The 26415-nt window shown below is 40.7% G+C and overlaps 1 protein-coding gene across 7 annotated transcripts in view; it reads left to right on the forward strand.

The window, feature by feature from the left end:
• Window positions 1–26415, forward strand: part of ZNF521 (zinc finger protein 521) — a 236066-nt gene that overhangs the window by 79188 nt on the left and 130463 nt on the right. For all 7 annotated transcript variants that reach the window (XM_017833380.1, XM_017833336.1, XM_017833345.1 and 4 more), the window contains one exon: window positions 13863–17215. In XM_017833380.1, coding sequence (XP_017688869.1) covers window positions 14303–17215 — 2913 coding nt within the window. In that variant the 5' untranslated portion in view covers window positions 13863–14302. The remainder of the gene's footprint in view (window positions 1–13862; window positions 17216–26415) is intronic.

Consider the following 26415-nt stretch of genomic DNA (forward strand, 5'->3'; position numbering starts at 1 on the left):
AGGGCTGGCGAGGGATCAGCAGAAGTTCAGGTCTTTGTTTTAGAAACTGTATAGGAATCAGTAAAAAGGCGTGTTTTACCTCACATCAAGATAAGTCTGATAACGTCAATCAGGGGAATGAAACAAACAACTAGGAGGAAGAGGAAATAGCAGCCAAGTGCTGTACAGAAAGCAAGGGTCTTAGTTCAAATATTGTCATCTGAAAATGGTTTATGAGCACTAAAATGGGGGAGTGAACCCAGGGGTAAGGCCATGCCACTTTGCTGAGCCTTGGGAATCCAGGAAGTTACATATCCATCTGAGGAAGTTCCACTTGTAAAATACTGTCAAAGACCAAGATGTTTAGGGCAGCTTGGTCCTGCAAAACATTATAATTATTAATCACTTGGCTAATCCACATTAATCAGTACAGCCTAGTTGTAAAATTATTAATCATCTTGATGAACTGAACAATCTTGCTAAGGAATGAGCCTACTTGGAATTTTAAAAGTGATGAAAGAAAGAATGTAAAACAAAATGACTGGAAAAAATGCAAAATCTCCTCAAAATCAACGTTATCTCTCATCTCACTGTTTCTATTCCATCCATCACCGACAAGACCAAAAACTTGTACACAGGCTGGTGTTCGGAAAGCGAAGTATTTTTTTTGTGTATGTGAGAAAAATGAGTCTGTCCTTCCCAAACACAAACACAGAGAGAAAAAATAAAACTAAAGATAATGGTAGATGTGTGAGAGGGGAAAAGATAGTGAGTATTTGTTTCTTAATTGTGAGGAGGATTATTGTTAGGCTCTTAAGAATAGAACAGAAAAATGAGAACAGAAACAGCATACAACATCCCATCCAGAAATTTAAATGTGATCAAAACATATAAGATACATTGGAAGATGTGTGAAAGTCTTTTAGGCTTCTAGAATCCTCAGGGGATTCATGGGAATAGTCTGCTGTGGATAGTACTGCCATTTCACTTGAAGTGAGGAAAAATAAGGCAATGGGTAGTAAACAGAGTTCAACACGTATATTTCAGTACTAGAAGCAATAAATAGTGGTTTTCAGTAGGAGCTGAGTGCTTCACTGACAAGAACAAGATGGCAATAACTAACTTGTCCCAGTTGAAGAACAAAATCTATTTTCTGTAGATACATGGATGGCTAATTGAAAATATCTGAACATCAACAGTTATAGAACAGAGAGAATGATCTTTCTGTTAGCTGTTAATGCTATTTCTGTTACTTCAAAATCTATCCTGTCCTAACATTCCCTTCAAGGAGTGGCACAATGCTCTGCTGTTTTCAGACACTTGTGCCTTCTGTGGCATTTCAGGCTGCAAATGTTCTGAACCGGAGGAAATGGTAGCAATGGTACTGCCAAGGAAGGACCACCACTTTCTAGAGCAGGTTGATGACACAGGCTATTGAGTCCTTACAGAGAATTGTTTGTCTTCTGGTTTTAGATGGCTTTAATTCCTCCAAATTGCTCCTTGAATAATAGGAAAAAGGCAATTTGAATTTCAGTGACAGATTGGACATAACAGGTTGCAACTATTAGGTCTAATTTTACCATACTGAGAAATAAAATTGCCTAAACATAAACATCGATCACTGATGCAGTAAATTAATTTGTACAGAAAAAGTAGTTTATCTGCAGTGCACATTAAACATAGAAAATTTTCAAAATTACAGCTCTCTGAATTAATTTGTACACTTGTTTACTTGTTAAAAGCAGAGCGTAACTTTTTTCTATTTTTTTCCCTCTCTCTTTGTGACTTTAAATTGTGAAAAGTGAGGGCAGTCATTTATTGTCCAAAAAAGACATATAGAGCTCTGCTGCTGTGGAAATAACTTAAGTTTTTTGGGGTTTGGTTTTTTATTTTCATTTCTGATCAGGTCAATAGACTTGTTAAAGACTCCTTTGAAATATTGTTTCATTCTAGCAAGCAAATTCAACATTTTGATAGGTTTGAATTATGTTCGGTTAAGATTTGGTGGTGTGAAGTAATTAAAAAATTTTATGATTTGGTTCAGCAATGAGTTTACATTCAAGTGTGTCCTTAGGCTTATTTAAACTGTCGAAGTCTTCCAAACTGTTTCATAAAAAATGTCATATGTATCTTCTGCCTTCTACTCCCATCTCTTTTCAAAAAATCTGTACATACTACTATCCCACATTTTAATATGGTATCTAGAGACTTAACATAGATGCTAGCCAACTTTTCTTCATTCTAGCAGTTGCTATTTTTAATATGCTTATTGTTTTATAAAATGGACAAGAACATGCCTTACTTATTTGAAACTATGGCTATAATGTTACCGATCATGCACAGTTACAAGTGTGTATTTAAGCTGTATAAAGGTTGCCTAAGTCACAGTGGAACAGGATCTGCCAATGTGGCTTATTTTGATGGTATCTGGTGTCTACTGTTTTCAAGGACAGTAGTTCGATTCAAACACAATTCTGATAAGTGGCAGGTTTTCATGTCTTTAATGCCCTGACAAGGGCATCACTCTCAAGAGAGGGAGGTGAAACCATTTGGATGAGAATTTCTTCCCCTCTCCTTTGTGCTGACACACCAAGATAATGGGCAATTAATAGTGAACCTTCTCTGCAGGGAAAGTCTGGGGTTATCACTAATAAAAAAAGTGCTCATGGAGTGTTTGGACACAAAAGGGAGGGAAAAAATAAACATAAAAAAGTAGAAAGCAGGACCGGCACATGGCTCAATCTACAACTGAATGTTTTTCTACCTGAAATTATGGTGAATGATTTTTCAGTACCAGCAGCTGTAACTTTTTAGACCTAGTTCACTTCTCATGACATCAGTAAAAGGACAAGAGGAATCTTGCCATCTATGTCTTTTTTTGTGGTGAGAAATCTGTCCTGTGTATTTTCTAGAGATCCCAGTTAGCAGGGCTGACTGCTCTTAGTTACCAATCACAGCATGCTGTAAAGGCTTGCAGGCTTGCAGGATGCTCTTCAGGTTCGCCTTCATCCTCATTACTTACATTTAGACTTTCTTTAGATTACTTTAGATTATTTAGATTACTTTCCTTTTCTGGCCCTTAGTGTGCATACTTCCCCTTGCTCTGAGAGAAGGCTGGTTCACAAATCGCAAGTCTGTGGAGCCCTTAGTTTTTACCTACTGGGTGATCCCAGCAACTTTCAGGTGCTCCCAGAACAGCCCACTGCCTCTGAGGCCACCTGGAGAAGGAGTTGCTGGAGGTTAGCAGAGTGCTGCTGGCATTTACAAGTCAACAGGCAGACTGCCTTGGGGATTATTAGGGTGCCTGTACCTGTGCACTGGATTTAGCAACCAATGATGCGATTGTGCACCTCTGTTGTCCAAGTAAACGGAGAAAAAATGTACAGTGTTTCCTGAAGTTAGACAAACCAAAGATTAGTCTAAACTGAGAGCGGAACAGGTTAACTGATCTTTTTCTGCCCTAAGCTTTCATTTGTCCCTCGCAGCACTGAGCTGTCAATACAGTGTACAGCAGCTGATAAGTATGGGTTCTCCTCAGCCTGAAGAGATCTGTCTGATAAGATAAGATGGTCTTAAAAAAGAGAGAGAAAGTACGTTAACTGCTTTGACTGCAAAATACCCCCTGGTAACCAGAGATAAGACACCTTGAGCTCCTCAGAAGACCTTAGACAGGATGTAAATGAAGACAATAAAAAAAAAAAAAAGAATCATTTCAAATCCAGCCACTATTCTGCTCTACTCTTATTTCCAGCTCTGACAGCAGAAGGCTTAATTTACTGTATTTAACGTCGGACTTTCATTCTACACTGAGGAAGCTACAAAGGGTTGTTTTAGATACAGTCTTTAACAAAGTGGATATCTCTTTATTTTTGGAGAGGCCTCTATTTCAGACAGTTAATCATGAGTTTCAGCAGGCTTTGTAGAATGGGAATTCTGCAGAAGAGAAGGGAAAATCTGCCGTTTGCAAGGAATTTCACCCTTTTTTACAATTTAATCACCCAAATAAACCCATATTAACGTGAGAGGACCGAAAAAAGCATAAATATATATTTCAAACGCAACTCTTACCTTGCAGAATTCCACACAGAGTGATGTTCTGCAAGATAGGAAGATGGTAGGTGTGGCAGTTTACATGTGACAGCTTCATAGTAGGATTTGGTCTTCTGAACGTTTTGAACTGGGAAATTCATTAGGTTCCCCTTACAGGCTAGACTGCCTGTATTTTAGAGGAAACTATGTACATCTGCCAAGCAGTGCCTGTCCCATGGCACAGACGTCCACACGTGTTCCCATACAAGCAACCTGGGGAAAATAAGGGTCAGGGAGAAAGGACTGTCTTACGCAGCACTTTGACTACACTGAAAAGACATGCTGCCCCCAGTGTCACTGTGCTGCACTGGAGTGGGCGTAAGCATTTGTCTGCCATCCTGAGCACTGACTTAGTTTAAAAATCAAGGTTACCTTTGCTCCAGGACATCTTTTTCAACAGCTGTGCAGCACATCTGTGCAGCACAACAGCCAGATCTAAGAGAACCTAAAATGGGATGTGGAGGTACTATAAGAAGCTAAATAGAATTGGTTATCCAAAACTTAGCTCCCTGAGTTTGCCCCAGTTTGGTAGGCACCTCTTCTTTTCATGAAAAGTTTCTCAGGTTGCTGTGGTTTGGTAGTCTGTGCAAACCATTGTAGTGTGAGCATCTGATTAGTCTGCTGCATGGAGAGCATTGTACTAAGCCCAGAACTTGTTGGGCACTTTCAGCAGAAAATGCTGTGTTCCTGTCTTCCCTGCATAGGGACCAAGTAGGTAAAGTATTAAATGGCATGATGTCTTGATTCAGTTTCCTGAACATCCTGAGGAGATTCAAAGCCACGTTTCCTGCCTCTGAGCAGAGGGTCTTCAGTTGTGCGGAGGTCTCGTCTCCTGGAAGCTGGGCTTGATGAGGGAAAGAGTATCCTATTCATAGGGCTGGTAGGAGCACATTTGAGAAGGAACTTGTTAACCTTCTGAGAAGGACACTCATTTAGTCCAGGGGTTCTTGCAGTCTGGAACTCAGCTTAAGTTTATTTTTGGTTTTATCCAGTGCCTCTTTAATGTATAAAGAGCCCAGTACTCCCCTCTCCCAGCTGAGTGCCCAAGCTGCGAGGTTGCAGACCTTTTCCTGGTTCCCCCCCCAGGGCCCCATGAATCCTGCTTTCTTTGCTTCTTAGGCTCCTGGAGACACCTAGGTCCCTTTGCAGATCTAGGTCCAGGAGTTTTCACCTGTGTAAATAAGACCGCCACCACATTTCTGTCATTCTGAGAAATAAGCAGTTCTGTGTTTATTTACTGTATTTAATTCTAGCACACTGTAAAATAACACTGATGTGTTTTTGAAAGCGTTAACTGCCTACACTGCTTTTGCTTGATCTTAATTTCCTTTTACTTTCCATTTCCTTGAAAAAAATTTCAGATATCTTTGCCTGGGTTTCTTTCAGATGCAATTATTTACTCCCTTCTTTCTCTCTATCCTATATTCCTTTCTTTTGCTTCTCCACATATTACCTTCCTTCTTTTCTTTGTCCTAGTTTAGCCTTCTCCAAACTGTGTCTTGCTGTTGCTGTTCTGATCTAGAGGCAATGAAGCAATGAATTGGGGTGGTTGGAATGTAGGCACAAGTGGGACAGACAGGCATACATTATAAAAAACAGGGGAAGGCATCCGAGTGTAAGGTACACCAACAGCAGTCTCTGCAGACCTTCATGATTAAACTCTAGATTAACTGAAAGAAGGGAAATACTCAAATCAGGACCCAAGGTAGTGCTTGACATCTCAGGGGTTTCTACCTGCAAATCTGCCCAGGGGCTCCATCTTTTGTCTGAGCCTCCAGCTAGGGAGCTTTTGACAGCCTGCCCTTCTCCCTGCAGGGCCCTGCAGCTGTGTGGGAATGGGGACTTGGAGGGCAGCTGTGCAGCAGGGTCTCCTTCAGCTCTCAGGGTCTGATCTTCTGGACCATTTGATTTTGGGAAGGAAAGAGAAAGAATGACATTTCTCTGACTTAAGACACACTCCTTACGTTGTGACCTCGAAAAGAAAGAAAGAAACAGTCAATCCATTTTAGTGCCTCCATGTCACTGGACAGTTTGATTGGGACTGTGTTACAGGGGCTGCTGTATCTGATGCTTTCAAAAGGAGCTGCAGCCTGGGGGAAGATTGGAGAGAGGGGGCTTTTGGTCCTATTCATGGTGTTGCCTGGGGAGAGCATGACCCAGTGAAAGCAGAATGCAGAAGGAAATACTGGAGTCCTGTGAGGAACCCTGAACTGTTATCCCCTAGCCATTTGTTGTTCTTAATAAGCAAAACAAATACTGTTATCAGCACAACAAATTATAATAATTATTCTCTAGCAAAGACCTGATTGACTGAATCACTACTTTTAATACATGAGGTTGTTAATATACAGGTTCTTAGGAAGTCATTTTTATGTGCAAGTTTGCTGGAGTATTTGAATGGGCTTTTGCTCTGCCATTATCTTGATTCTAAATGTAATTATTCTCAGGGTGTTTTTTTCTGACCCTACCTTCAAATGGAACAAGCCTGGTGGTCTCTGACTCATATTGTACAAACAAACAAAAACAACAACTGAAAGAAACAGCAACTTAATGGTGGAAGAACTACAGTGTAAATGTGTTTGTCACATTTAAGCAGTGGACAAATGAGCTAATTTGGATCGTTTAGTGCTTGTATAGTCACAACTAAACAACCCCTGTAAATTAATTGTGTGACATGCGATTCCCAATTATGTAAAGCAGTATAATAAGCTGTGAGGATGGTGACTGTCATTAGTTATATGTACAGGACTGTGGAAAATTACTTATTCTTTCTCTTTGCCTACAGAGGCACAAAATACCAGCCTCCTCAAACAAGCAAAGGGTAACTCTGTTTTCTTCTAGTTGCAAATTGGGTTTTGTGTATGATTTGAAAGGTGGAGCAGAATGTGAACTGCTTACATTTTCTTTAATTTGGCTGCAGAAAATGGAATTCATTGGGCTCCGTCTGTTCAAATGAACTTTAAGCAACAATCAAGGAAAACATTTATGCTCCTCTCTACATATGTAATAGTAATATGTCTTCTGAAGAAGACATAATGGAACTGGAGGCTTAGGTTACCTTAGGAGAGCAATACAGGAATGTTAACTACTTATGTAGGCATTAAAAGCATTTTATAAAAGCAAGCAGGTTTTTCCTGTGAGGTATTAAAGTGACTTATTTGTTGTTTCTGGGAGCTGCCTTTCCTCTGGTTATGAAATTTAAAATGGGGAAACCTCCCTACCAGCTGTCTCAGTTCTTTTGGTCAGGAACCCCTGTATGTTTCTCTCCCAGTAATCTAACTGTTAATGCATTTAATTGATGCTCCCAGAGCAGTTTTGAAATATTGATAGATTTTAAAAAACATCTGTAAATTATAAATAATTTTTAAAGTTCACATTTCTCTTTTGAATGCCCATTACAGAGTATTAGTTTTCAAGCCATTTAATAAGTTATGAGACAAATGAGTGAGTTTAATGTGGGGTCACTGATGTGAAAAAAATGTGATGATTATATTAAAGTTTCAGCTTTTCCAAAACTGTGTACATTTCTATTGAAAGTAAACAGACAACGTTATGTAATAATGTATATTTTATTTAAAGTTACTTTAGAGTCTAGTACTATCTGCTAATTCTATTAAAAGCTTCAAAACTATAGTTTGCTTCATGACAAGTATGTTAGGCCATCACTGAAGTCATGTTAATCCTTAAACACTGTCCTTTGATCTTCTAGTTATTTAGATATATTCAGCACACAGTACAATATTGTTTTATTTCAGCAATATCTAACCTCTTCATTTACTATTTATTCACACCTGCATATTCCCCTAAGATTCCTTATCTCATTTTCAAGGTAGCCCTGCAGACAATTAGTGGTGGTAATAACATAAAATGTGGCCAGCGCTAAAACCTGAAACAGCCATTACAAGTAAACTATATGATATATAATAACCACTCCACTCAATTACCTGCACAAAAATGCAAGGATTTAAAACTGTGGAGCCTTATCATACATCCAGTTAACTGAACTACCTACTTGCTATGTAGTCCTTCCTTTCTTACAAATCAAATTCTACCTCGTAGCCATGTGGTAAATTAACAAAGCTTTTTGTTTTACGGGTTTTCTATAGATGTGTGAGTGCACGTATGTCTGTGCACTGGCATATAAACAGGTTTTTGGCTGGTAGTGGGACAACAAATAATAACTACATAGCAATCCAGTGCATAAACGCATACATGTGCATTCACAATCCATATGCCTGTGGCAGTAGAGAGTAGATGGGTTTATGTGTTGCTACCTGGTATACTTGATATTTCATTTTTAGTGTCTGTTACCATCCTATGTAACTTGTTATTTTGTACCTGTTAAAGTAACCTTGCTATTTAGTGCTTCAGATGAGGTCCTTGGGGGATAGCTGTGTGACCAGTCTGCTGTTACCGTTACGGGGGCAAACTAGCGAGAACATATCGGCAGGACCCAGAGCTGGGGGTGTCTGTCCAGCTAAACTGCTGGGCTTTCTCTTTGGTCGAGTCCAGCAGCTTAGGCATTTTGCCAGCACTGTGTTTCAGGGGGATAGAGAATTTTTCTTGCAGGAATGGCTCAGACCAGAGAGATGCAAGTTCTGTTTCCTCCTTTGCACAGATTACATTTGTAACCTGAGGCAAAGTGCTCCAGTTTGTCTGTGCCCCAGTTACTTGAGCAGCAGAATGGGGAAAATGGGAAACTGCTGCTTACAGGATATTGAAAATATTAATTTGTTCTTATTTGTAAACTCTGTTCTGTCAGAGGAACCCTATGTATTATGGCACACAAAGGTTAGCTGACATTTGCTTTAGGAATGTGGCCATTTGTCTAGTGGAAGCAAAAACATATTTAAGTCATACAGAAAAATAAGCCATGGTAAAGCAAGTGCCCTGAAGCGTACTCCAGCTAAAGCATGTGTATGTCATAGACCTTCCTGGTGACTCAGTAACGTCTTTCTGAAGCGGTTCTGTTAATTCAGTCAGCAGTACTAGGGATAAGATCACTTTTAAGACCTCACGTCTACTGGAGTTGGCACATGAGTAGCTGGCTGCTAACTCCACAGAGGTGCTTTTGTGCTCTGATGCTTCCTCCATCCCCCCCTTTTGTGGGATAACTCCTTCTGGTATTGCTTCACTTTTCTGTTAGTGAGCATTTTCCCCCATCAATACGACCGAACAGGTGTTACTCTGCTACTAACTGAGTTTCCAGCTGTCCTCCTCTGACACAGACCAGGCAAAATTTGTTGTTTTGTCCTATTAGACAGACTAGAGAATTATCAAGCTTGAGATGGAGGTCTTCCTTGCAGGATACGGTAGTTTTGTTGCCAGAAGATGGTCAGGAAGGGCTGGCTGGCTAACAAAGACAGTCCTTCAGCTGCTGGGTGTAGTTCCAGTTTTGCATCCCCTTTGGCAGCAGCACAGAGACTGCTGCAGTGTGGCCAGCCAGCAAAATTAGGAAATAAGGACCTCTTTTATTTACTCAGGCTGCTGAATCATGGGCATTCCTGTCTGCTTGGAGAAAAGTCAGGCAGCTCTACTTTCCACTGGAAGTCTCAGGAGTGCTTGGTACTTTCATCTCAGAGTGTTCACACACTTGTTTTAATGTGCTTTATGGAAATGGTGAAACTCAGCAAGTACAGTTGGTGTAGAAAAACATCTGCACTAACTATTCACACACATTTGCATCTTTAAATAGACTTTTAGGCCTTGTAGCTGATTTTCTGCAAAGTTTTTGGGTTGTGAGTGCTAGAGCTTTCTTAGAGTCAGCAAGTGTGAAGTGACTGGTTCCAAAAATTAAAAATTTACATGGACATGTTAAGTGCATCACATTGAAACTCAGAATACTTGCCGTAACACAAAAAAGGCATTTACAGTAAGTAGCACTTAGTGAGTGCCGAAGGAAAAAAAAAAAGGTCAATAGAGAAAATATATTTTAAAACTCCATAAACACTCTGTCAAATACCTGGAGCCCTATTCTACCCTCACATAGATATGTACCACTCCTGGGGACTTGTATGTGTGCATCTGAATTTGGTCCAGAGTATTTTAAAACAGCTTGTTATAACATTAAAGATCAGTATTTGTAATGTTGACTTATAGCTCAGTACGTAGGTGTCTGCAGATTTATATACAGGCAGCTGTGTGCAGAGTAGCAGCAAACTGTATTTTCTATGAGAGTGATAGGCAAAAAGGGGTTTGAAGCCCTTTACCCTGACAGCAGGTCAAACTTTACCTCCAACACAGAGCTGGCTCTGTGGTAAGCTCCCCTGGGAAAGCAGGAATGGAGTCTGCATTCCGAGCCTCTGGTTTGCTGCAGGGTCCTTCTGTTCAGCTCCTCTGCCACAGCTTTGAGGGCCCAGGTCTGCTCACCTTATGCTTGCACATGAAGTTGCACTTCACTGACATTTTGAGAGAGATGCTCTTAATAGTTGCACCTTAATTTTATGGGACAGCATCGTTGTGGGAAAGGGTGGGGAGATGACAGGACAGACATTGCCATCACTCATGTCCTGCTGTAGCACGAGTTACCCTTAGTCCAGGTTTCCTTCTTGGTTGCTGTCTCCAGATGCATTCCTAGACAGCCCCTGAGCTCACCTGGCATGTTAGTCCACTGCACACAATGTTCCCAGTGTTCAGGTTGGAGTCTGCACAGCAAAAGTCACTGCAGCAAAACATTTCCCTTGTTGCAAAAGGACAGTTTCAAAAGTCCTTCTGTGGGTCACTGAGAGCTGACAGGCTCAGCTTTGAAACCCTCTGTGTGAGCGCAGCCCAGGGGCCCTCCTTCCGGAGCGCAGTGGCCGGCCACCAGGGCCCCTTCCGCACCAACTCTCCCCCAGCTCTGCCATGCCGGGCTTGGAGGGAGAGCCGGGAAAGCATATTGGCTGCATTGTTAGGCTCATACTCAGGAAAATCCTGTTGTCCTCCGCTGTGTGGAATTCCCCCTGCCTTGCTGGTTCTACTGTAGCTCTGAGAGATTGAAAGATTTTCACATCTCAAGTTGAAGGAACAGAAGTCAGGCTCGTAAGTGGTTTGCTCTTCTCCTTTTTGCACGAACAGAATTGCTCTGTAGAATTATTATGGGCTCAGATTAAAAAACGCAATGACAAAGTGACACACATTTATATTTGCCAGTTGGAAAGTAAGAACCATCTCTGTGCTATAGTTTCACTATTCCCCCTCTGCTTTCCTTACCCTTGTATAAAAGCTGAGAAGAGATCCCCAAGCAAACAAGGAGAATTGGGTGGGGGAAAGGGGTTTATGCCATGGTCACTCTCCATGCTTGATCCTGACCCTGCTGCCAGCCCAACAGTCTGCTGAGATCCACGACCCAGGAGGAATAGTTGTATAATAGGTAAAACTTCCACAAAAAGGAAGTGATTTACTACTATATCAGTGATGGGGCAGTATTTATAACACTTCCTATATATTCCTCTAAAGCTTTATAGAATAATATATCATTTCTCCATAGGATATACATTTTAATACTAAATTTGGTTACAAAATATGTTGCCTAGACGGTCACAGACTATTTTTCTTCACTCAGTTGCTTGACATAAATTCCTGTTTATCTGCCAGCAGTGGTCGTATGTCAGAAATATATTGGATTTTTAAAGGACAAAAGGTTTTCCCAATTTAAAAGACCTAACTGGAAAGACGCATTTAAAATAAAATTTAAAACTGTAGGAAACGTTTACATATTTTTTTGCAAATGCTGGTTCCACTGTTTTGATAATTTCAAGTTTTAGATTCAAACCTGGCAATTTGAAAAGGCAGTACACAGATTTACATTAAAAGTCTCCTATGAATGTTGCAGTCATTAATGTATCAACTTAAAAACTCACCTGATTGATTTTATTTGGAACTTTGCTTCAGTACATTGGGAAGCATTTTAGCAGATGACAGTACTTTTACTGGAATGGAGGATTTTTATTTTTCAATTTTTATCTTAAAAAAACCAAACAGCTTTGTTTTCAGTTCAAAAACATAGCACTCAGGCCAGAGTTTGATTTTGTTATTTAAGTATATACAATTAATGCAGATTTGTATGCAGGTAATTACAGATACATATCGTGTCTGTGTGGGAAAGGTGTGTGTAATTTGTGAAACCCTCTTCTCCAAGATGTAAACAAGAGGATAAAAACCCATGCAATTTCCAACTTATCCTGAAAAGCATTGTGTCAATGGGCAGGCATCCAGCAATGCTGTTTGGTTGTTTTTTCAGAGTTAGATGGTTGCCATCTGGCATTGATAGTGAGATGGCGTTGTCATCAGTTTCTAGATGCAGGAAAGGAATGAATCCTCATCTGTTTCCTGTGGATAAGCAAGAGGTTGATAATCTAGTAAAATCTCTTTACCTTAAAGTAAGCAGGCTTGGAATTTGTTTGTATAATATAGGCCAGCTCTAACTTTTGTGTTGTTGTAGTAAATTTCTTGAGAGAAGGCTGAAGATGTTAAGAAACTTACTGCTTTGCAAGAATACCTTAAGAAAGATATTTTTCAAGGGGTTTATCCTGTCTTTTTCTGAAGTCTTACTGTAGGCAGTTTTATTTTTAAAAGGGAAAAAAGAAAATCCAAGCATTGCCCCTGGAAAGGAATAGAAGAATTTGATGTGGTCTTTCAAGCATTCTTTTAATATTTTTTAAAGAAGTTTTAGGTTTAGATAAGTAGGATCATTGCAGTATTGTAATCTGCATTTAAAACAGAAGATGCAAAAGCTATACAGCACATCTGTTGAAAAAAATAGTTACAACTTGCCCTGTGTAGAAGATGAGGTAATACCACAGATAGCTAGTCAGTTTATTATCTGGCTAGCATTTCTGTTTTGTCTTTTCCTTGTAACTCATAAATCTTTCAGCTTTTACCATAAACATTTATCATTTTTCCTGTTTCCAGTTTTTTACAAGTTGCTTTGTCTGTGATCACTTCACAGTACAGGTTCTGCTGGACTGAGGAAGTTCAGTTGGCTGAGGCCTTTGCAAAAAGGAAGAAATGGTGGGCAACCTCTTGAACTTAAAAAGGAAAAAAAAATGCAGTTCACAACTGACCCTTGTGACACTTTCTTATTTTCCTTGATCCTGGCTGTTAGTTTGTTAGTTTGTTTTGAACATTTAATGATCCAGCTGCCAGCTCTCAGTAACTGAATTGTGTCATTATTGGAGAAATCTGGTTGCACTTATTAGAGGGAAACATCACTGTTTATATTGTTGTCCTGTTCCTCCCCTGTAATTTTTCCTATTATTGTTTAGAATAACACCTAAGTCTCTCTCAGAAACAGCCTTTAAAAGATTTCTGTGTTCAGAATCAACTTCAAGGGGAAAAAATCCCACAAACGTGTGGCAAACGGGGAATCTTTTCATTAAATATTAGGCATGTGAGTTGACTATATTAATTTTAAATCGTTCCTGTAATATTTCTCCTTTCCTTTGACTCTTCAGATGCTCACATAATATGCAAATAATTTTGCAATGGATACAAAAGAAACATTAAATATATTAAAATCTGCATTTTAATAAAATTGTCAATGTATAATACATATCCTGTAATTCAGAAAGAATGATAAAAAAAGCAATAAAAAGTTAATATAGGCATAGAACTATTTAATAACTTTTAATGTTTTACAGTATGATAAAAATAAATGTAGTCTTGAAACTGTTGGATAGCATTGTAGGAAATATCCTAGTCTGAGTTTGATATGTTTTAGCTATTTAGGACTAGCAGACCTGTGTTATTCATATGCATTTTCTCCTTTGAACTGTTGGGATTAAGCTTGTGGGTGTGTTTCTTTCTCATTTCAGACGGAGTGGATGTTGAGGATGACCCCTCTTGCTCATGGCCAGCATCATCGCCTTCCAGCAAGGACCAGACTTCCCCGAGCCATGGAGAAGGCTGTGATTTTGGTGAAGAGGAAGGAGGCCCAGGGTTGCCCTATCCATGCCAGTTCTGTGACAAATCGTTCAGCCGCCTCAGCTACTTAAAACACCACGAGCAAAGTCACAGTGACAAGCTCCCTTTCAAGTGCACATACTGCAGTCGTCTCTTCAAACACAAACGGAGCAGGGACCGCCACATAAAGCTTCATACGGGAGACAAAAAATATCACTGCAGTGAGTGTGATGCAGCGTTCTCAAGGAGTGATCATCTTAAAATTCACTTAAAGACTCATACGTCCAACAAGCCATATAAGTGTGCCATTTGTAGACGTGGATTCCTGTCATCTAGTTCACTGCATGGACACATGCAGGTTCACGAGAGGAACAAAGATGGCTCTCAGTCCGCTTCCCGGATGGAGGACTGGAAAATGAAAGACACTCAGAAATGCAGTCAATGTGAAGAAGGCTTTGATTTTCCTGAAGATCTTCAGAAGCACATTGCAGAATGTCACCCTGAGTGTTCCCCTAATGAAGATCGATCTGCTCTTCAGTGTGTTTACTGTCATGAACTCTTTGTAGAGGAAACGTCCCTGGTAAATCACATGGAGCAGGTTCATAATGGTGAGAAGAAGAATTCATGCAGCATTTGCTCTGAGAACTTTCATACTGTGGAGGAGCTGTACAGCCACATGGACAGTCACCAGCAACCAGAGTCGTGCAACCACAGCAACAGCCCATCTTTGGTAACTGTGGGGTACACCTCAGTATCTAGCACTACTCCAGATTCGAATCTCTCAGTGGATAGTTCAACAATGGTGGAAACGGCTCCTCCTATACCAAAAGGGCGTGGAAGGAAGCGGGCAGCTCAGCAAGTGCCAGATATCACTGGTCCTTCGAGTAAACAAGCAAAAGTTACTTATAGCTGCATTTATTGCAACAAACAGTTATTTTCCAGCCTTGCAGTTTTGCAGATACACCTGAAAACTATGCATTTAGATAAACCCGAACAAGCCCATATCTGTCAGTACTGTTTGGAGGTATTGCCATCTCTCTACAATCTGAATGAACATCTTAAGCAAGTCCATGAAGCTCCAGACCCAGCACTGATTGTTTCTACCATGCCTGCCATGGTGTACCAGTGCAACTTCTGCTCTGAAGTGTTCAATGACCTCAACACCCTTCAGGAACATATCCGCTGTTCTCATGGATTTGCCAACCCTGCTGCTAAGGACAGTAATGCGTTCTTTTGTCCCCATTGCTACATGGGATTTCTTACAGATTCTTCTCTGGAAGAGCATATTAGACAAGTTCATTGTGATCTTAGCAGTTCCCGTTTTGGTTCCCCTGTGCTTGGAACCCCAAAAGATCCAGTGGTGGAAGTGTATTCTTGTTCTTATTGTACAAATTCTCCAATATTTAATAGTGTTCTTAAACTGAACAAGCATATCAAGGAGAACCATAAGAACATTCCTTTGGCGCTGAATTACATCCACAATGGAAAAAAGTCCAGAGCCATGAGTCCATTATCTCCTGTAACCATTGAGCAGACCTCTTTAAAGATGATGCAGGCAGTCGGAGGTGCTCCTCCTCGTCCTGCAGGGGAATATATTTGTAATCAGTGTGGTGCTAAGTATACCTCCTTGGACGGTTTTCAGACTCATTTGAAAACACATCTTGACACTGTCCTGCCAAAACTGACCTGCCCTCAGTGCAACAAGGAATTTCCAAATCAGGAGTCTCTGCTGAAGCATGTTACCATTCATTTCATGATCACCTCAACCTACTACATCTGTGAAAGCTGTGACAAGCAGTTCACTTCTGTGGATGACTTGCAGAAGCACCTACTGGACATGCATACATTCGTGTTCTTCCGCTGCACCTTGTGCCAAGAGGTTTTTGACTCCAAGGTCTCCATTCAGCTGCACTTGGCTGTGAAGCACAGTAATGAAAAGAAAGTATACAGATGTACATCTTGCAACTGGGATTTCCGCAATGAGACTGACCTACAGCTTCATGTGAAACATAACCACCTGGAGAACCAAGGTAAAGTACACAAGTGCATCTTCTGTGGTGAGTCGTTTGGTACAGAAGTGGAGCTGCAGTGTCACATCACTACGCACAGCAAGAAGTACAACTGCAAGTTCTGCAGCAAAGCTTTCCATGCTATCATCTTGCTGGAAAAGCACTTAAGGGAAAAGCATTGTGTTTTTGAAACAAAAACTCCAAACTGTGGAACCAATGGGGCATCTGAGCAAGTTCAGAAAGAGGAAGTGGAACTCCAGACCTTGTTGACAAATAGCCAGGAGTCCCATAACAGCCACGATGGCAGTGAAGAAGATGTGGACACATCTGAGCCTATGTATGGCTGTGACATTTGCGGAGCAGCTTACACAATGGAGACTCTCTTGCAAAACCACCAGCTTCGAGACCACAACATTCGACCTGGAGAAAGTGCCATAGTGAAGAAAAAGGCCGAACTCATTAAAGGGAATTACAAGTGTAATGTGTGTTCTCGAACATTCTTTTCTGAAAATGGGCTCCGAGAACACATGCAGACGCACTTGGGACCAGTGAAACACTATATGTGCCCAATCTGTGGCGAGCGGTTTCCGTCTCTTCTGACTCTTACTGAACATAAGGTCACACATAGTAAGAGCCTGGACACTGGAAACTGCAGGATTTGCAAGATGCCCCTCCAGAGCGAGGAGGAATTTTTAGAGCATTGTCAAATGCACCCTGACCTGAGGAACTCCTTGACAGGGTTCCGCTGTGTGGTGTGCATGCAGACAGTGACCTCCACGCTGGAACTGAAAATCCATGGCACGTTCCATATGCAGAAGACTGGAAATGGTTCTGCCGTGCAGTCTACAGGACGCACACAGCATCTCCAGAAACTGTACAAGTGTGCGTCTTGCCTGAAGGAATTCCGCTCAAAACAGGATTTAGTGAAACTTGACATCAACGGTCTGCCATATGGTCTGTGTGCTAGCTGTGTTAATCTCAGTAAAAGTGGTAGTCCAAGTGTCAACATCCCTTCAAGCAGTAACAGACAAGGCATGGGCCAAAGTGAGAACTTGAGTTCCATTGAGAACAAAAGCAAGGCAGGGGGACTGAAGACTCGATGTTCTAGTTGCAATGTTAAGTTTGAATCAGAAAGTGAACTCCAAAACCATATTCAGTCAATCCACAGAGAGCTTGTTCCAGACAGCAACAGTACACAGCTGAAAACACCACAAGTATCTCCAATGCCTAGAATCAGCCCCTCCCAAACTGAAGAGGTAACCCTTTTTTCTTTGCTCTTGACACCTTTCATCCTTTTGGAAAAAATCCCCCTTTTCTCGAGCTGTCTTGTCACTTGTCATGAAATGCTTAGGCTGCTGATCCATGTTACATTTCCATCCACAGCCATTAGCTAGTAATTACTTGCTTCTTGATATGCCTTACATCTTGGATTGAATTGTGTGGAATAGGACTAATTCCAGTCTCCCTAGGATATTGTCTTCTCTATCACTGAGGAGACCTATCTTCATGCCAGCACAACTGAGATCTGGAATCTTATCCTAGCTCCCATACGCGTTGGAATCCCCAGCTAGGAGTTGTGCTTACGGCAGAGAGCATTAATGACAGAGGAGTAGACACAGTGAGCCAAAATGCTGGCATAAGGGGTAGATTTTTTAAAAAATATTTGTGAGCAACAAATTGAGGTTATTTTTCTTAATTGTGTTGTAGACATTTATTTTCCCCTCTTATAGCATATTTTGATTGAGTAGAAGTGCAATGCTAGCCTAAGGTAAATCAATCTTTTGGAAGCAATTCCTTGTTGTTTTTCTTTCCATTCCCGATGAACAATATTTTGATGTCACTAAAACACCTAGTGGCTGATGATTGAAATCCCATTTATGCAGAGAAAATTCGAAAGTAAATATCAACCTATTGAAAGATGTAATCTGCTTTCTCAATCACCAGTGACCAAGTGAAAACACCTGTATATGGGGACGTAGGGTGGTCATATGCTGAGGGAAGGGAATCTGTTTTATCTTCAGAAATGTTATCATTAGATGACTTAGAATTAATATTTTAGGCATGGTATCTTGCATATTGGCCCTTTATTGTTCAGGGAGCCTAAAAACACAACAGAAACAAATTATAAGAAATAATAACTTTTGTTTCAAGAAGGCTTTTAGCCCGTAATGATATAGGCATGGTGCAACCCGTTGCTGTGAATGTGTATGGATACCCTATGGCTAGGGAGCTGCTGCTCTTCCATCACCTTCCTCACTCCCTGTTTGTGAGCCCATCTGTTGGGAAAGAAATCTCTCAGCATGTCGTCCAACAGTGTTGTGCAAATTAGAGGGCAGAAAGAGTCAGAGAGGGAAGAGGAAGGATGCTTAAGGATACATGGGCCAAGAGGTAAGTATTTATGGAGCTAGGGAAGATAGGCTGGGTACACAGAGCTTGGAGTGCCACTAAGAGGGAATTGGAGCTGAGAGGTGAGGATGAAGCAGCAGGCATGATGCACCTGCCAGGGAAGGGCCTATGTTCTCATGACTTCTTCATCTACAGTTTGCACATTGGGTGGTGGAGGGGGACACCTGGGTAATGGGATGTGGTGTGGAATTTATGGAAGGTTGTTCGACTGAGAACCTGAGGTCTAAGGCAAACCTTATTTCTAAAGAAGAGGGAAAAGAGGGGTTCCCATTAGCTGTGGTTCAGGCCATTGATGATCCCACTGCTGCTAAATGGGAACCACAGGGATTACCAGCTGTATATTTCTGATACATTCATAGTCATCCTGGTTTCTGTTACTGTCATCTTGCACTGAGTGACTACATGAAATCCATCTTCCCAGTCATGTTGGAAAGCCAATTTGTGCTACCTCAAGCACAATCAGAATTGTGTGTTAAGACAGTCGCCATGCTAAGATATTACCAACTTGTCTTTCTCTTGCTTGTAAACTGGACAAAAAGAGATTTGGAGGTCCTTTGTGGTGTAAGGATATAAGACCACCTTCAGTGATCACTTTCAGTTTCATCAGTGAATGTTCCTGTACTTGGATCATGTATAATCAGAGTTCTTAGTTCTTCTTCTGCATCACATTCCTCTTCCTACTCCTTTTGATTTTTCTCTTAAAAGTGAATTTAGGATGAAAAAGCTTTTTAAACTACAGCAAGATTTATGAGTAACATTTGCCTCCTTCAAATCGTTTTTTGCCCCCTGCCCCTATTTTGAGGATGTAAACTGAATTTTCTGTGTCTGTGGTTCTGGTCCCCACATAGTAATGTAGACTTTCAGATTCTTTTCTCATGGAAAACACAAAGCTATCAAGTTCTTGATACAGTATTGGTACTTCTGGAAACCATAAGGACATGTTTGTAAAATCCTGAAAGATAATTTATTTTTCAAGCAGATATTACTGGTTTCAGATCGTAGTGATACAAGCATTGTAGCAATGACAATATAAATTGGAAATAGTAATATGCAAATGTTTAACGCTATAGTTTGGATGTCCAGGCTGAGGGAAATGAAAACATAAGCATATAGCACAAACAGTAAAAACAAATTGGATTACTAAAATTTGTTATTAGTCACTGGCTTTGCTACTCCACTGGAAGGATGTTTCTTGACCTGAATGGGATTTTGAAGATAGCTACTTAAACATATGATTTTTGAGAAATTTTCAACAACAAAAAAAATCATACTATTAAGGAGCAAGAGTTTCATTTGCATTAGAGAGCCACGTGGTTTGAGATTTCAACCTGCGTATAAAGAACATTTCATTCCTAAGGCAAGAAAAATACAGAGGTGAGTTGTCAGACCATTAATAGTGCTGAATACTCTTTGTAACTCAATAATAGATTACAATTGTGAAAATACTAGAAAATGTCTTTTTAAGATAAAAGTTAACACTGAAAGTATCACTTCTAGCTTCTTTCCCAAGTATTCTCATGGTTGAACTAGAAAACTTCCCCTTTTAGTCTGTACTCAGTAAGGTCATAGAGTACAATTACCTTAACGTGGTATAATGTCATCAGCTGAGCTATCACCTGCTGAGTTCACCCTACTTGCTAAGTGGAAGATGTTGACCTGAATCATCTTCAGTGAAAGTTACCTTTTGGTTGGGATTGGAAATGATGAGCAGTGCTTATCATCAGTTACAACAACTCGAGGAGCAGGTCAGGACTCATTGAGCCTATCACACTGCTGAATCATTTCAAGCACACTTTTAGGCTAGGTTGATAACCTTCTTAGTGATAGTTAATGTCTAAAAGCAGAGAACAAGGTCTGATATGCTAGTGACTTGGGAACTAGACCTTTTTCTATCACGCATTTGCTTTGGTGATTTGGCCAAATCTGCTTGAACATCTCTGCTTCATTTTCCTTATTCAGAATATAAGATAGATAATTCCTGAAAAGTGTGTTTCCATATTGCATTGTGACACATTTTTTTGTAAAGCACTTGGAAGATGAAAATCAGTGTTCAAGAAAAACTATGTGGCCTTGCTTCTCTTGTTCCTCCTTAATATGCTGTTATGCACCTAATGAGATAATTCCTGACCTAGCAGAGGGAAAGGAAATAAAAAGTGCCCTCACTTTTTATTCTTCGAGACTTCTGTGCTTGCAGAACCACACCAGTGTAACTGTACAATAAGTTATACTGTTCATTTCTTAGCCAGCAGGGGAGGAGGGAATGGACTCCAGCTTACACCAGTGGTTTACTGGTAAAACCTAAATTATGGTAGGGGTATCCACATGTGCAACTGTACTCAGTTTGGGGTTCTGTTGGTAACAGTAGAAGCATAATTGCTTTAGTTATGTGTCACTTTATACCATGAATGTGAAGCTCATGTGAATACTGTATTACCTGTGGCAATGCAAACAGTCCTTCATTAATAATACAAGAATGCTCTGGGTTTTCTGGTCCTGAGGAAAGAAGGAGTAGTGTGAGCACATGGCCAAATTATTGCAGGAACAAATACACTTATTTAGGTGTGGCAAAAAACGCGCAGAAACTCACTATAGCAGAGAGTATCAGAAGTGCTGGACAAAGGAGAGAGCTAGCAACTGTTACACTAGCTGGAGAACCGAATAAGTGAATCTGGGGCTGCTCTTCTGTCCTGTTGTGGTTGTGCAGAGCTGTATGCCAGGATGGGCATGTCACAGCAGGGGACACCAGGCACATCACAGCACCATTCTGGAGGGAGCCGTGAAAGTGCAGGCTGACAATGAGCTTGTGGAGATGGGGTCACAAAATTCAAATGCTGTGGAGAGCTTATGGCTCCTTGAAACTCAAATTCTACAACGTCAGATGAATCCAGAAAATGGTATCACCCTGGGAGAAAGAATGGAGCTCAGGTAGGTGTACTGTTTTATCATTACATTTTTTTTCTTTATTTATTCATGAGCCCTGAATCTATTTTTTTCTCTCTTACTGTTGTTCTCCCTTTCCCAAAACACTACCAGACTCACAAGGACAGAAAACAGGAACTGCCTTTTGAAGTAGCTGGTTTATTTCAACAGCATGCACTGGCAGTCAGAGGCAAAAAGAAGAGAGAAAAGACTGTGAGCAACCCAGAAATGTTCCCAGATGCATGCTTTTGGCAGGGCAAGCAATAGCATTTTAGCAATATAAATCACTGTGCTTTTAACTGAAAAAAAATGCACTGAAATCAATACTCATGCATTTAATTGAAATACATAAAGAAATTAAAATAATCCTCCTCATCAGCAATCCAAGCTGATCATTCTGACTACAGGATTTTTATGAATAAGCACATAAACTTGTAATGTAAACATAAGTAGTGCCTTGGGTTTCCTGTCAGTGAATCCAGGCCCAGAACAAGTGATTTTAATGCTGCATTTTGGATCCAGGGACAGAAAGAGGTAAAGAAGGTTTGTTGCTGGCACAAAGATTTGGCTTTGAAATAGTTTGTGGAACTAATCTGTGACAAACATATTTTCTGCTTCTGGAGTTTAAGAATGAGTTCACTAAAAATACCATTTTTTATCTTCTTGCATCATTTTAACACTGCTTTCAGGAAAGTATTATTTAAAATATGACCGTATATATTTTTAGAAAGCCCCAACTTATTTTTCTTGCCACATTAGGCTACCTCCACTTTGCACTATGCTTTAATTTCTAGTAGTGCCACTGCTATGACATGGCTGACAAGATCCAGGCCTTAAGCATTTGTCTTCTCTTTGTCTTTATACTTTCAGGAGTGAGCTATCAGAATCCTCTCTGAATTTAACAAGGATGGTATTATTTATTATCCTGTTGCTATAAATTTTGCTAAAATTAAGCATCAAACTTCCCACCTCACACCCCCCATGAATTCAGTGTGTGAAAGGAAGCCATGTGTTGGCTGGGAGCTGCTGAACAGAAGCAAGAGGGATGATTGTAGTGAGTTTTCTTAGCTACCTGTCCACTGACCATTAAAATCTAATGCTGTGTGTCTGTCTTGTTGTTTGTCAGAGGCTTCAGATGGGGAATTGGGAGAGCTGGCTTCTTCACACCTGTGGAAAACTTTGCATGAGAGGATGAAAGGATAACACGTTCTCCAAAGTTTTCAAGAGCACCAAACCAAAATTTCCATGAAATAATGCAATGAGCAGGGGAATGTCTGCTTGAAGAAACACAGAACTGGAGAGGGACATAGGAATGTGGATGAAGGCTTTAAGCATTACTAGAGAGGGCAAATGGAAATTTAACAAAGCTTTATGAGACAAAACATCCAGAGATGTATACCCAACAGGTCAGCTGTGCAGCCCACCGTCCTCATAGGGCTTTCCCTGTACTTGTGTCTGCTGGCCAACTGACCAGTGTAACGTGCTAAAAGTTCTACACAGCCCCAAAGGAAGATCAGAACAGTGATGAGTGTTTGCATTCTGACCTCAGAATTGGGTAGAAAAAAGAAAAAATGTCTCCAGATTTTCTAGCCTGATCATCTTTAGGAACAAGGCATGGAAAATCATGGCATATCTCTTTTTGTCTGCTGGTTTGCATACCTCTAGGGAGTTCTCTCACTTCCCGCTCTTAGTTTTGGACTACTCTTGGCCAATTTCAAGGAAAACTTCATAGATGAATAGTAATCTCAAAGCCTATGGAGTTTTTACAATATTTGGGAAGAGGAGTGACACAGCAGGTGATAGAATACAAATAAGAAAGAGGCCTTTAAGAGATCCAAACCAGGAAGATGGCTTTAGCTGAAGTTCATACCTGCTTTTTATGCAGAAGTCAAGCAATCAAAAGAAATGAAGCTATAAGAAACTATGTTCTGTTCTTTGTGATACCCACAGGCCAGCTTCTTTAGTGACTGTAAATGAGAATTGTTTTTTATCACTGCTCAATAAAATTGTTATATGTAATATGTGTATTACTTTGTCTCCTACAACAAAGGTAACACCCCAATTTGTTACTCTGTCATCAGGGAAATAAAATGGCTAACCATTAATTTAAAATGGATATGTAGCCTGAGAACTGCTTGTTTCAGGAACTTGTACAAAATGAACATAAACAAACCATGTAAAACGTAGTATCTTGTTAAAGAGTACTCTTCTTTGACCTCCCATAGCTCTGTGATGGCTGGTAGTTGATCTTGTGCCTGATTGTTCAAAACTCTGAGGTACTTTTTTTTTCCTGCCAAACCCATCTTTCATTTATACCATCTCCTGCATTGTATTACAAATTATTGTATAAAATATGACCTGTAGTATTATAGACAATGTATTCTGCTGAGTATGACAGCAGAGATGTGTCTCCTGCTAACATCCACCTTCACCATGTGACATTTCAGGACAAGAGGGAGTGGGCACAAATGGAGACACAGGAGGTTCCCTCTGAACATTTGGAAACACTCTTACTGTGAGGGTGACTGAGCCCTGGCACAGGTTACCCAGAGAGGTTGTATATCCTTGGAGATACGCTGAAGTCATCTGGACATGGTCTGGCTCTAGGTGCCCCTTCTTGAGCAAGAGGACTGGACCAGAGGACCCCCAGAGATCAATCTCAACCATTTTGTCTTTCTGTGGTTTCCACCATCCTTTAGTCCCATCTGCCAGATGTATGTTGCTGTTACCCTGTTCTTTGGTGGCTAAACCTTTGCTGCTAGTATATGGCTTTGTAAGTCAGGGAATAAAAGGGCAGGGCCTTCCCTGATTTCAATACAGTCATACTAATAACAATGCGCACTTCTAGGAATCATTTGTAATGCCTGTGAAATGCCTCTGAAAAATGACTTAGAAACACAGCTATTTAGAAATATAGCCATTTAAAAGTTTCTTGCTGCTTGTGTACTCAAAAACAAGGTGTGAGGTAGGAGAAAAGGGAGGTATTTATCCCCTTTGACCATACTTCCACAGTTTCGCTATCCTGATGGACTTCCTCTGTTTTTTGCCTATTCCCGGATTCAGCTTTCTGTGTAAAAAGGTACACTTAATGGCTTTTCATACCTGGAAAGCCACCTCTTCCTCTCTACATATTCCAGTAGGAAGTGGGGTGATTCACTAGCAAAGAATGATCTGAGACTCCAAGCTTCCAGATTTCCTTCTGTATTTGTTTTACCATTGCCACAACAGTCCTCTTCTAGGTTTCTTTTCTGATGGTTGGAATAGGTTTAGTGCCAACCTCTAGGAGCATGGTTGTCTGCACACATAACCTTGCAACCATCATTGGCAGTGGCCAACTTGCAATTGATTCTGTTCTGCTGCTTGGTGCTTCTTTCATACGCCTGGTCAGGGAACGTCTGCATCACCTGATGATTTTCCTGAACTATCTGTCTTAACCATTCCTCATTTTTCTAATGTTCCCTGCTTCACAGCTGGTAGTTTGTGTGATGGTGGTTGAGTGGTTGAAGTCCTTCAAACCTAGAAGTATGGCATTCTGCTTCTGAAATAAATTCTGCGATCTCTTCTTTTTCAGATAGGGAAGTGGTAGACTGAAGGCCTCTGTAATAAGAAATGAGCTTATTACAGGACGCACCTAAGAGGAACTGCTGGTATTTTAAGAATTCATCATGGCTAGGCTTCATGAACGAAGATCTGGGGAGGGCTCTACCCACGTTTGTTGCAAGCGCGTTGGTGGCTAAAAAGGCCAATACGAGATAGGCATGTCCGGTTGCAAAAGGCACAGCAGAAAGACTCCTTAGATGGTATATTCTGCAAGGTACGGTTCTTTCTGCATTGTCTTTTCTCCTCAAGGGTGATCCTGCGTGCTTTCTCAAAAGCATCAGCAGCATTATAGATAGTGTGTCTCCAGACCTCCCGACTGGAGGCCAGAGTGGACCAGTTATGTTGATCAATATGGCCGAGGCTGAGATGTTGTTTCAGGGAGTCCTTGTATCTCCTCTTCGGGGCTCCTCTCTTGCAGCAGCCAGTGGCAGGTTCACCATAAAGCAAGATCTTAGGGAGGTGGTGGTCCTTCATCCTGGAGACGTGCCCTGCCCATCGCAGCTGTGTTCTCAGCAACATGGCCTCAATACTTGTGACTGCTGCTTGTTCTAAAACAGACGTACTGGTCACATAATCTGACCAGTGGATGTTTAGGACTGTGCAGAGACAGCGTTGATGGAAGAGTTCTAGGAGTCGCAGGTGGTGGCGGTAGATGACTCATGATTCGGATCCATATAAGAGAGTAGACAGCACAATGGCTCTGTAAACACTGATATTTGTACTTTTCTTCAGGTGTTTATTTCGCCAAACTCTTTTATGAATCATTGTGGAGAGTGTTGAAGAGTGGCTGAGCAGAGTGCTTGTTTTGCTGGTACACCACTTCCCTGGGCAGCTGTGTTGCCCCACCAGAGGTTTTTCAACTGGGCACACAGTCAAGCACCATTGCAATGTCAGCAACTGTGTGCCAGCTCAGATGCTACCAGTATATTTGTTAACATTGATGTGGCCTAAGAGCATCCATACCGGGTATTACTAAAATTACAGCAATATGATTGTAGGACTCCGTTTATGGCATATTTTGAGTGTAGGCAAGCCTTTGTAAAACCCCGGTCTTGCCAGCGTTATCATGTGAAGCCTTCATTTGTGAAGTCCCATTGACTTCCCAAAGTGCAGAGCTAATTGCATGAGAAGGATCTAAGGGGTTTAATCCTTCTCCTGATACTTCAATGAAAATTAATTTCTTATATATTATGTATGAGTAATATATTTCTGTTTGTACATTAATATTAATGTTGCATATTTCTGAGCACAAGTTCTATTCTGTAGGATTAAATTATCTTGGTAAGTAATAGTGCAGAATTCAGGTTGAGTTGGAAGTGGACAATTAAGGGCAGGGGGAGGGTCCTGAGTCACACTTCAGAAAGTGAAATTAATCAGCATTAAATTTCCATAGAGTGGGAGAAAAGCTGTTGTAGTGTTTAAGTTAAAAAAAAAAAAATGTATATAAAAAGCTCCTGATTTTGCCTTTCTGTTAAAATCCAGAGAGCTTTTACAAAATTTGTGATGGAGAAAAGAGACAAGTGTATTCTCT

Source organism: Lepidothrix coronata, unplaced genomic scaffold, assembly GCF_001604755.1.
Source record: "Lepidothrix coronata isolate B3197 unplaced genomic scaffold, Lepidothrix_coronata-1.0 Scaffold6, whole genome shotgun sequence".
In the NCBI taxonomy this organism is placed as follows: Eukaryota; Metazoa; Chordata; class Aves; order Passeriformes; family Pipridae; genus Lepidothrix; species Lepidothrix coronata.